The sequence below is a fragment of the Plasmodium cynomolgi genome, chromosome 14, assembly GCF_000321355.1.
Source record: "Plasmodium cynomolgi strain B DNA, chromosome 14, whole genome shotgun sequence".
In the NCBI taxonomy this organism is placed as follows: Eukaryota; Apicomplexa; class Aconoidasida; order Haemosporida; family Plasmodiidae; genus Plasmodium; species Plasmodium cynomolgi.
This window is the reverse complement of record NC_020407.1, coordinates 2,143,178-2,154,368: the sequence shown is the minus strand read 5'-3', so window position 1 is coordinate 2,154,368 and position 11,191 is coordinate 2,143,178. Positions and strand designations below refer to the sequence as shown.

Sequence of the window (11,191 nt, the reverse complement as noted above, 5' to 3'; positions counted from 1 at the left end):
CTAACATAAGAAAAAAAAAAAAAAAGCCAAAAAAAGGGGCAAACAAAGGTGGAAAGTGACCAAATGAGCGAAGACGGCCACAAATGGCTGAGGGGGGAAAGTGGCTCGAAAAGGTGTGTGTGCAGCTTGTGCCACAAGCGAACTGCATAGGAGTGACGTATGGTGTGTTCTGAAGCAGGGAAGTGTATGCTTTTCATTTTTTCCCCTTTTTTTTTTTTAACTGGATTAATGCTCCATTTGTGCCCCCCTCCATGGGGAACAGGCATAACCCTGCGTTATAAACCAAATGGTACATCCTTTAGTGCGTTCCTTTTCTTTGATCCTCTTTCCAAATCTGATGAAGGATTCATTTGCTGGGGCAATATGCCTGCATATTAGCACAGGAAAAATAGCGCCTTCCGCGCTGGCAGCATGTTCGTATTTCTTTCACCTTCGCGCACACATCGAAAGAGCACACGTATGTGGAGGCAATTCTCAACCTCTGAACCCTAAACCTCGAACACCAAACGATGTGTAAACATGTCCTCATGTTTTTCTCCCCCCTCCTCCCCTTTAATCTACCTCATTCTTATATCCCCTCCATTTCAAGTTAAAAAGAAAGCCATTCGCACAAAAATGTTCTCTCAAGGTATCACTATGCACAGTTTAGCAAAATCGTATGGACGTTAATATATGAGAGGGTGGGGTGGAGGGAAGTAAATGCAGACAATCCCTTCTGTGTAGACAATGTTAAAATGGGACTTCGCGTTCACAATGTGTTGTAGCAAAATGAAATGAGGTAATGAGTGTCTTTCTCCGTCCCTGCGGACGACATCGTTTCAGTAGAAGTGCGTTTAACTAAAGGGAGAATCTCCAAAAAAAATAATCACGCACGCGGTTGTGTGGACCCCCTTTCCCCTGTAGTTCACCATCCGTATTACTACGATGCGATAAAAAAAAAAAAAAAAAAAAAGGAACATGTACACCCATGGGTAATTTGGCCCTGCCCCCCTGGGGAAAATATAAATGTCGAAAAAAAAAAGGCTATATGTTGTTACCGCATCGGGGAATAAAACAAAACTCGAGGTTCCTCGCAAAATGAGCTTTTTATTTGCATGTACGATTGGCAGGTACAGTTCGCGATCTACATTTGGGGGGGAAAGGGCGCCTTTTTTTTTTCCACACAATTTAGTGTACATTTCGCATGGCGCATTAATCCGCGTTGCTCCTCTTTACCTCACTTAAAGAAAAAAATCCGGCAGGGAAGAAGCGAAGTGGCGAAGAGGCGAAGAGGCAAACGAAGAAAACAGCACGCGGCAGAGCTGCCTCAACACCGCACACCTTTCACTTCGATAACTGTGCCAACGTTGTCGGGAATAAAAACTTACTCTGCTGGAACGAAGTGCTGCCTCGCACTGCGGCAGAGTCGCACGCAGGGAAAAAAAAAAAAAAAATGCAAACGGGTACATGGTCACTTGCACGCGAATAATTAACGAACCTGTTACGGAATTTACCCCTCGGCGCTCACGTAGATTTGCTCGCTACCCATTTGATAGGCCTTTTTAATAAGCTGTAATTCATTCTCACGACTGCCCGATGCGGGTGGGGTAAAGCGGTTGAAAAATTGGGAACCACGCCTAAGCGGGGAAAGAAAAAAAAAAAAAAAAAAAAACAAAAGGAACATTGGAGGGGCCTTGCGAAGGAATTCCATGTACACATAAGGTGCCCACTCATTCGAACCGTTTCTGCATTGAAACAACTCCAACATTTTAGGGGCCCTTTTTTTTTAAAAAAAAAAACATACGTATAGTTTATCGCGTAAAAGCACATCCACTTATGCATACACATTTATGTACCTATACGTAACGCACTTTTTTGTAGTACTCACCATGCTGCTAAATTTGAATACGGGAATCTTCCCCCTAATTGGGATAAGCTGGAGAAAACGTTTCATACCACTGCTGTTCACCCCATTTCACTTCCTGCGCCCACGCAAACAAATGCAAAGGGTGGATCGGTGTAGGTTCGAAGCTTAATTAATTGTGAACGCCGCGCAGACGAGACGGCAAGTTGCCCCTTCTCCGTGTGCGTAATTGCGCATAAGCGCATTCGTATGGGTCTACCCATGAGCATACATCTGCGCGTGCAGAGTGGGAGAATCCCCTGGGTTCAGCATCACCCCCATGCGGCACATGCGTGGATTTGTTAAGCTGCATGCAGAGGCTTCCATTTAGGGATAATAACTCAGCGACGGCTGTTTTACAATCCTAGTTGTGCTTCTCCTTTGTGTACATTCATCCAAGTGCCTTTCCGTTGACCTCCCCACACACACACTTGTAGGACCAAAAAGCAGTACAAGAACAGACGACATTTTAGAGGCTACTACTACAGGTGGATGGGCTCCTACTAAGAAGACTGTTCAGTATACAATGCGGGGAAAAATCTGGGAAGATACATATCTCCAATCGGGGGATATTTTTTTTTTTTAAGTTTGGCTTACTCCTTGAAAAGGGGGGGAGACAGAACGAGGCGGCATGACCCCACGCAGACACACATCCCCTACATGATGTTACATTTTTTAAAGTGGTAATTATATCAGATTGGTGGCTTATCACGAATGGTTTTTAAAAATGCATCCACATTTGTACTTAACATGTAATTACTTTTATGCGAACATTTTGGCGTGAAAAGGGGAAGGAAAAAAAAAAAAAAAAAATAGCACACATGTTTGCGCAATTTGGCGAAAAAAAAAAATTACATATATATGATATACACTGCAAAGCGCGCATGTGTTGCTCTCTCGAGTTTATATTTTCCCAGGGCCCTTTGAAAAAAAATTGCTGGCTTATTAATGATTTAAAGTTGAAGGAGCTTCTACTTGCGTGCCGTTTGACCAAGATAAACACGTACGTGAACATATTCGTTTTCACTTTTTTGCGCGCAGGTTTGTTTATGTGAAGCTTTAAAAGGAACACAAAAACGCACAAATGTACGTGCGCTTGCATATGAGTAGGGGCACGTGTAAATAGGCGCACAACTTTCATACGTACTTGTGCGCAGGTAGCTGCGTGCGCGTGTACAAGTTTTTTTCTTTCGCGCGCAGTCACCAGTGAGCGGTGGCGACCCCCCGTGGTGCATGCGACAGCTCCGTGTGGAAACGCACATTTGGAGCAGTGCCGACTGCGCAGTGAAGAAGCGAGCAGCCGCAAAGGCGACCAACCGGCAATGTTTTCTTAAACACCCATATCAATTCTGCATACCAGTACATCTGCACGTCTTCCGCCGTCGTCCCATTTTTTATCACATCACCGCGCAGAGGCATCATCAACCTGTGGCAACGTCGCCCGTCCCCTCCCCATTTGCCGTTTTTTTAATTTTTCCCGATTAATGCTCCAAGCGTGCCTCTCTTCCTTTTATGAATTTTCTCCCCATTTTATGAAACTCAGTTTGACATTTTAGCAGCGTCAAAATTGTAGAGACTTTGCCTCCATGTCAATTGCCTCTATTTCTATTCCTTTCGCTCGTATGACTTTTCCCCCTTTTCAAATCATCGATTCAGTTGGCACTTCCCAATTAACCCACATGATGACGCGTGTTTTTTTTTGTTATTGTTAATATGCACAACGCACGCCATCAAATGGGTATTTGATTGTAAAAGGAGACTCTTCCGGGCACCCATTAGTATTTATCATTTATGGGGGTAGAGCACTTTACATTCTCCAACGGAGAGGTCGCCCCTTTGCAACCACGTCTATCGGAAGAGAAAAAAAAAAAAATCGCCTTAACGAACATCTTATTTGAGTTTGCATCTGCTCATTTTATTTATGTACTTACGCGTTCTACCGCGTTACCCCTAAGTACAATGCCAATTTCTGGAAAGGGTAGTTGTGTCCCCATTTGCTCCTTCTTTTCTCGTCACAGTTAACCGTTAGGCGTGCGTGTGGAAGCTTCTACATGTGATGCGTATGCCATATGCTGCTCCCTATGATTATTAACTCTCCACCCGCACCCGTTTGTTTGGTCCATTTTTACAACAAGGGAATTACCGAACGTTCTTCGGAGAGAAGCCAGGGGAAGAGGCACAATTCATATAATCATCAACAAACCATCGTTGGAAGGGATCCCTCCGCCGACCTGTTCATTGATGTAGAGTACATGCGCAGTTGCATGCACAGTTGCATACACAGCTGCCTACACAGTTGCAACGCTGGTTGTGCGCATGTGGAGAGGCTTCTCGTGCGGGAGGGGGGGGAATTCACCACGTTTGTTGCGAGGATTAGGGAACGTGCGCAGGAAATTCTGGACTCTTAGAGGTCCCCCCTTCTGTTGACGCAAAAGGGTGAACATCTGGGTATACGCCAAAAGAAGCACTCCAAAAGAAGCACGCCAAAAGAAGCACGCCAAAAAGAAGCAATCCAAAAGGAGCAATCCAAAAGGAGCAATCCAAAGGAGCACATCAAAAGCACTCCCCGGAGCTGCCCCCCCAAATTGCGTGCACCGCGCCAGGATGAAGGAAAAGGCGGAGGCGCACAAACGGCCCATCGAATTCGATGATGATGAAACGAAAAAAAAAATCCGGACAGAAGATGACGAGTCGGTTAAGGACGCAAAAACCAGCGAAAACTTATTACACCCCCTACATCTAGAACACCGAAAAGGTAGAAATAAAAACTTAAAAAATGACGCAGAATATGTTGAATTGTTGAAGAAGGATGCCCGAAGAAAGTACCTCAAAGAAAGAGAGAGGGAAAAGCTAGATGTAACGAAGAAGCTACTAGATGATGAACTCCTATATAGTACAATTAAATTGGAGGGGAAGGAACTTAAAGAATTGCAACTGTCCAAAAGGATCTATGATATAGCTAAAGAAAACATAAAGTTAAGGGAAAAGCTAAAAGAAAATTATTACCTCTTCCAGGAAGACTTGGACAAATTTGATGCAGCGAACAAGGGCACCGATGCTGATGCGACGCAAGTGAGAGAGGGGAAGGGAGACCCTTCCGCCTACAACTATGATGAACAGATAATCAGCAAAGGGATTTTAAAATTCGGTTCGGGGGTGGCGATAAGTGAAGGTCTTAAAAATGACTTTGTGTTCGAGGACGATTTGGAAAATCGGAAGAGCGTAAAAAGGGAGGAATATGAGGAGAAACACAAGTACGAAAGGGAGAAGGAAAGAAAAAAAAAAAAAAAAAAAAGGCGACAGCGGTAGTGCTGTTGGTAGTGGCAGCGGCAGTGGGCGAAGACATAGGGGGGAGAAGAAGAAGCGCATCGACAAAAGCGCCTTTTCCAGTGGGAGAGCCCACTCAGATAGGGGCATCCATAAGGGTCATAGCCACCACCGAGCGAGGGATGACCGTGACGAGGAGGAAGTCTGCGGAGGGGAAAGAGAAACGCGGGAGAAGTCGAGCAGGGGGAAAAAGAAGAAAAAGGGAAGCGAACATCGGGGTGGAGATAGCGACGATGGTGACGACCGCGCCGATCGCGCTGATCGCGCAGATCGCAAGCGGAACGGAAACGGCCTGACGGACGTGGTCGAATTCGTGCACCTGGATAGCCTCTACGGAATGGACGAAAAGGAAAAGGAATTGCAAAGACTGTTCGAAGACATTAAAAGGAAGAAAGAGAAAAAAATGAAGAAAATAATCGATGACAGGAAGAGACTACCCATATATAGTTACCGATATGATATTTTAAAGGCCATCAAAAACAATAAAATTTTAATTCTAGTTGGAGAAACAGGAAGCGGAAAGAGCACACAGTTAACGCAGTACTTGCATGAGTGTAAGTACCATCTGTATGGAAACATAGTCTGTACGCAGCCCAGAAGAATCGCGTGTATAGCCATAGCAAATAGGGTAGCCGATGAAATGAATGTAAAAGTGGGAAAGGAAGTTGGCTACGTTATTCGATTCCAAAATAAAACGAGTGAGAACACAAAGATCGTGTACATGACGGATGGAATGTTCCTACGTCTTTTATTGTACAACCCAACGCTGGATGATATTTCGGTGTTAATAATTGATGAAGCTCACGAAAGGGCGTTACACACAGATGTTATTCTTCCGATAGTAAAGGACATTTGCAATTTTAGGGAGGACATACGGATTATCATATCTTCTGCCACTCTAGACGCTGAGAAAATTTCTACCTACTTTAACTGCGCCCCCATATTTTATGTGCCGGGTAGAAAATACAACGTGGATATTTATTACACTATAAATAATGAGAGTAATTATTTGTCCGCCATTGTGATTACCATTTTGCAGATTCATGTTACGCAGGAGAAGGGAGACATTTTGGTTTTTCTGCCTGGTCAGTTTGAAATCGAGTTGGTGCAACAGGAGCTGGAAAATAAGCTGATCGAACTAGCCCCAAGGTTTCGCAACATGGTGATTTTGCCCATTTATTCATCCCTGCCCGTGGAGCAGCAGGCGCGGATATTCGAGGATGTGGCGGATGAGGACCACGGGAAGGGGGATGCCCCGGACAGCGCCAACCCTGGGGCGGAGCAACAGGAGGCGAAACAGCTTCAGGAGGCGAAACAGCTTCAGGCGGCGCAACAGCTGGAGGCACCTCCTACCAACGCGAAAGCCCAAACAGATGAGCTCGCACCAGCCAATCAGCCAAAGGGAACCATGCGCAGAGGTACCAGAAAAATTATCCTATCAACAAACATTTGCGAGACGAGTATCACCATAGACAACATCGTGTACGTGATTGATTCAGGTCTGTGTAAGCAGAAAGTGTACAATCCCAACTCGGGGATTGAATCTCTCGTAACTTTACCATGCTCCAAAGCATCTGTGAATCAAAGAACAGGTAGAGCAGGTAGAAAACAAGATGGAAAATGTTTTCGGCTCTTCACCAAAAAATCATTCATCGACTTGAATGATAACTCAATTCCAGAAATTCAACGATGCGAAGTCAGCAGTATGATTTTATTACTAAAAAGTCTAGGCATGGATGACATTATAAATTTCGATTTTTTAGACCCTCCTTCCCCTGTGGTGATAATAAAAGGCCTAGAACTACTATACTCCTTGGGTGCACTAAATGATGAGGGAAACTTAACCAAAACGGGGAGGAAGATGGCTGAATTCCCCACAGATGTGAAGTCAAGTAAAATGATTCTATCAGCATCTGAGAAGTATAATTGTGTGGATGAGATTTTATGCATCACAGCTATGCTAACACATGCAAATAATATTTTCTATGTTCAAAAAGGAAAGGAAAAAGAGGCGGAAAATGTGAAGAAAATGTTTACTATAGAAGGTGGTGGAGATTTTCTCCTCCTCCTAAATATATATAAACAGTGCGAGGAGAACAATTTCTCTACGTCATTTTGTTATGACCACTTTTTGCAGTACCATACGCTGATAAAAATTAAGGACATCAAAACGCAGTTGGTGAGTATCTGTGAGAAAATTGATTTGCCCAGTAGTTCTTGTGGTATTCAGAATCACGACGCTATATGCAGCCTGAAGAAGTGCATTGTTAGTGCCTTTTTCACTAATGCTGCCTTGCCCGTTAATAAAAATGAACTTAAAATTATAAAGCTTAATCAGGTCGTTAGTATATACCCCAACTCGGTGCTTGCGAAGAAAAATATCATGGAGGAACATAAAAATGCTTGCATCATTTTTTACGAAGTTATTAAGATAAATAAGTCCTACATACGCCACAACATCCCTGTTAGTAAGGACATGCTCTACGAGATCGCGTCGTTCTACTTCCTCACCAAGATTGCCTGATCATTTCGGTGGAAGATCATCACCATCACCATGGAGTGAATAAACATATACTCCAACCCCCTTTAGCGAACGTTGCGAAAATGGATAAACCAAACCACTCAGCGCAGGGCGCATCTCCGTGACGATGAAGCCGCCAAACAGTTTTGCAACAGAAATGTGTATCCCAAATGTGAATATATTATATACGTTGAGGAAGCAGGCACACCATGACATGTAAGAAAAAAAAGAGGAACTCAAAATGGACAGTGGAAATAGCCCCACGAATTGGATAAGTCCACTTTTTTTTTTTTTTTTTTTTTTTTTGAATAGAGCTCATTCGAAGAGGGGAGGACGCGAATTGGGGACATTGCAGTGCTGCCTACATAAATACACATACATATACATGTAATGCGTGCATACGCGCAGGCCTACTCCTTCGCCATTTTATAAATTTTTACACGTCTGCCCCCCTTATTCTTTCAATTTTTTCTTAAGAACCTCTGAGTGCCCCCACGTTCCCCCGCACAGATAGGCATCGTTTTACGTACATGCAGTGAATTTTACACGTGGCAATTTTGATCGCCAGCGCCACTTTTTTCTGCCATTTTCAAGTTTGTCAAAGAGTATCCCTCATATGCAGTCGCTGCGTTGCACATGTGTGTACATACATACGTACATATGCATATATGTAGGTACACACATGTGCGTGTGCGCCTGTACAGACGCACCGGCGCAGTGGCAACTTGCCTTTTTTTTTTTGTGTTCATTTGTTCAACATTACGTTTGTTTTGCGTTTGTTTTAGTTGTTGAAGTGTGGGCGCTCTGAATTGAAAAAGTCATAAAGACAGACAAAGAGAGACAACATTTGACGCGAATACTAGTCGACTCCCCGCCTCATAGGTACTGGTATGAATGCGCGATTGGGGACAGAACGATCAATTCTTTTTCACGTATGTGATGATATGTGCGTAATGGATTTGCACACACTACACTTGCTGCACAGACATATATAATTTTTTTTTTTTTTTTTTTTTTCTTCTTTTTAACAAACGTAAACCTACAAAGATGAAAACCGTGCGTAAAGAGCTGTGCGTCGGTGGGGGGTAACTTAAGCTGGATTCCGCGTCTCTTTTGCGTCTCCTGCGTGTGTCAAACATGCGTTTTACTTTTTTTAAAATAAAAATTGGGACAAATTTAATTAGTTTCGATTGAGTTATCATAAATTAAAAAACGTCAAAAAATTATTCAGTGGGAAAAGTTCCGCATTTTTTTTGGTAAATGGCGCGCACAATAAATAAGTAAATATACACACATGAATCTACGCGCGCGGGGAGGGGGGGGGAATGAGTCATAACAAAATGGGCTCGCTACTCACAGGAGGACTAATATCACCATCGACTTTTTATTCCCTAGGAAGCTGGTGAAAAGATCTACGCAACACACTGACCGCAGGTGGTATTGTGTATAAATTTTACATTCAAAAAAAAAAAAAAAAGTGCAATTGGGGGGGAATTCCTTTTCATTGCCCGATCTTCCTACCTACCCATTTTCCACCAAGACATGCATTTTTTTTCTTTCCAACCAACTCAGTACTTATACTTGGTCGAGTAATCCTTCGGCGATATAACCAACCCTCTTCCCTTTCTTGCACCTCTAAAGATGGTTTCAACGATGTCAATAAACTCTTGTTTATTATTCATGGGCCAGTTAATTTTGTTGTTGTTCCCAGTGCCTAAATCTATCATCATATGTTTGTTACGATAAAAAAACATGACGGAAACTGGGTCATACAACTCGTACATGGTGTTAAATTCGGGTACCTCAGTTATATCTACTAAATATATTACACAGAAATTTTTTATATCTTCAGCAACCTTGTACAGTAATTCATCCATTTTCATGCAGTCGGGATCGTAATCATGGCCGAAGCGAATGCAAACGAGCCTTTCTTCCTCATTTATTATTGCCTGGTCAACGGCCCAGCCGCTGTTTAAGTGCTGCAGCATGAACGACATTTTGGCGGCGGAGAAGTGGTTACACGGCTGGAAAGCAATTCGAGGCACTTGCGAGCGAGGGGGTAAGAACTTTCCACAGCGTTGCTTCTATGTTGCTAAAAAAAATTGCCAAACAGTTGCCAAACAGTTGCCAAACAGTTGCCAAACAGTTGCCAAACAGTTGCCAAACAGTTGCCAAACAGTTACCTAACAGTTGCTAAAAGGCTGCAAATAAAATTGCCTCAAAACTCTGCCACAACATATGAACGCCTCAAGCAGTACACGAACGCGCCATAATAAAGATAACAGTTTGCAATAACGATGTTACCCCAAATGGTGCTTAAATGTTCACACTGCTCACTTTTGCTGACCCAGCGAAAACGAAAAGGAAAACGAAAATGTCAATACAAAACCGTACATTTGCCCTTTTCTACAGCATCAAAAAATGCCCCCAAAGTGGCATTCACGTTGTGCCCCCTTCGTGATTGTCAACTGCGGATGAACAGCCATTTTGTGAGCAACGTTTTACCTGAACAACGGCTCAAAAAAAAAAAAAAAAAAAAAAAAAAATAAGCAAACGAACGAACAAACAAATAGCTGTTTAAAGTGGCCACATTAATGCAAAATAAATATAAAGTTGGTTAAAAAAAAACGGAAAAAATCTACATACGCATTTGTACGTATAGCCCCATCGCAAAATCACCACATGGCGACAACTTATGTGTGACGTAAGTTTTTTTCTTAACACTTTTTGAACGGCCTTTGCCCACCTTCCAACAATCGTGTGTGTATATATACCACAGTGCACATTTTTCCCCACTACTGGTTTGTTTACTATGTCATATTGCCTAAGCGTGTTCACAAAAAAGACTAAATTGGAATGAAAAAGCTTGCCGAAATTGACGCACGGAACAGTGAAATGGTCCTCATGCTGTGTGTGTTACAGCTGGGGTGAGTTCTTTTTAAAAATGCATTAATTTGTGGGTTGAAAAAAAAAGGAACTTCATCTAATTAGGGCGAACATTACCGCATTGTGACCAAATGGGGCGAATCAAACGAATGGGCAGAAGGGATTGCCGACCAAGCAAGGAGCCCAAATTTAACAGCCAAACAACCATTTTTAATTTATAGGCAAAATTGGTTGACCTTCACCTGCACAGCTTTCACTGCAAACTGTCTTTTAAGAGTGAAAGAAAAAAGGGGACATATAATTATGCCCTGCAAAGGCTCTTTTCACGAAATGCTTCTTAAATTGCGTTTTGCGAATGTAACGCTTCAATCGCGATTTTGCTGTGTATTTTTTTTTTTTTTTTAAATTAACGTAAATTCTTATATGGCCAATTAAAGAGTTCTACACTAAAAAAAAAAAAAGTATAATTCCCAGTTTTTATTCCATTTGCGGCTCCCTTTTCCATTCGGTGGGAAACATTGTCTTCATGAACTTAAAAGCCTACCCTCCCTCTCTCTCTCTTTTCCCTTTTTTTT

At 42.7% G+C, this 11,191-nt stretch overlaps 3 protein-coding genes across 3 annotated transcripts; 2 read left to right on the top strand and 1 right to left on the bottom strand.

Annotated features, from left to right (window-relative positions):
• Positions 1-1,868: 1,868 nt before the first annotated feature.
• On the top strand, positions 1,869-2,389 carry PCYB_145730 (hypothetical protein; the record flags this gene model as incomplete). Its single annotated transcript, XM_004225044.1, has 2 exons — positions 1,869-2,002; positions 2,320-2,389. 2 exons carry the CDS (start codon positions 1,869-1,871, stop codon positions 2,387-2,389), a joined length of 204 nt encoding a protein of 67 aa, XP_004225092.1.
• A 2,097-nt stretch (positions 2,390-4,486) lies between these two features.
• PCYB_145720 (pre-mRNA splicing factor RNA helicase) lies at positions 4,487-7,733 on the top strand (the record flags this gene model as incomplete). The annotated part of the gene is made up of 2 exons (XM_004225043.1): positions 4,487-5,136; positions 5,294-7,733. The coding sequence occupies 2 exons, from the start codon at positions 4,487-4,489 to the stop codon at positions 7,731-7,733; spliced, it is 3,090 nt and encodes a 1,029-aa protein (XP_004225091.1).
• A 1,565-nt stretch (positions 7,734-9,298) lies between these two features.
• PCYB_145710 (DIM1 protein homolog) lies at positions 9,299-9,727 on the bottom strand (the record flags this gene model as incomplete). Its single annotated transcript, XM_004225042.1, has 1 exon — positions 9,299-9,727. One exon carries the CDS (start codon positions 9,725-9,727, stop codon positions 9,299-9,301), a length of 429 nt encoding a protein of 142 aa, XP_004225090.1.
• Between the last annotated feature and the right edge of the window lie 1,464 nt (positions 9,728-11,191).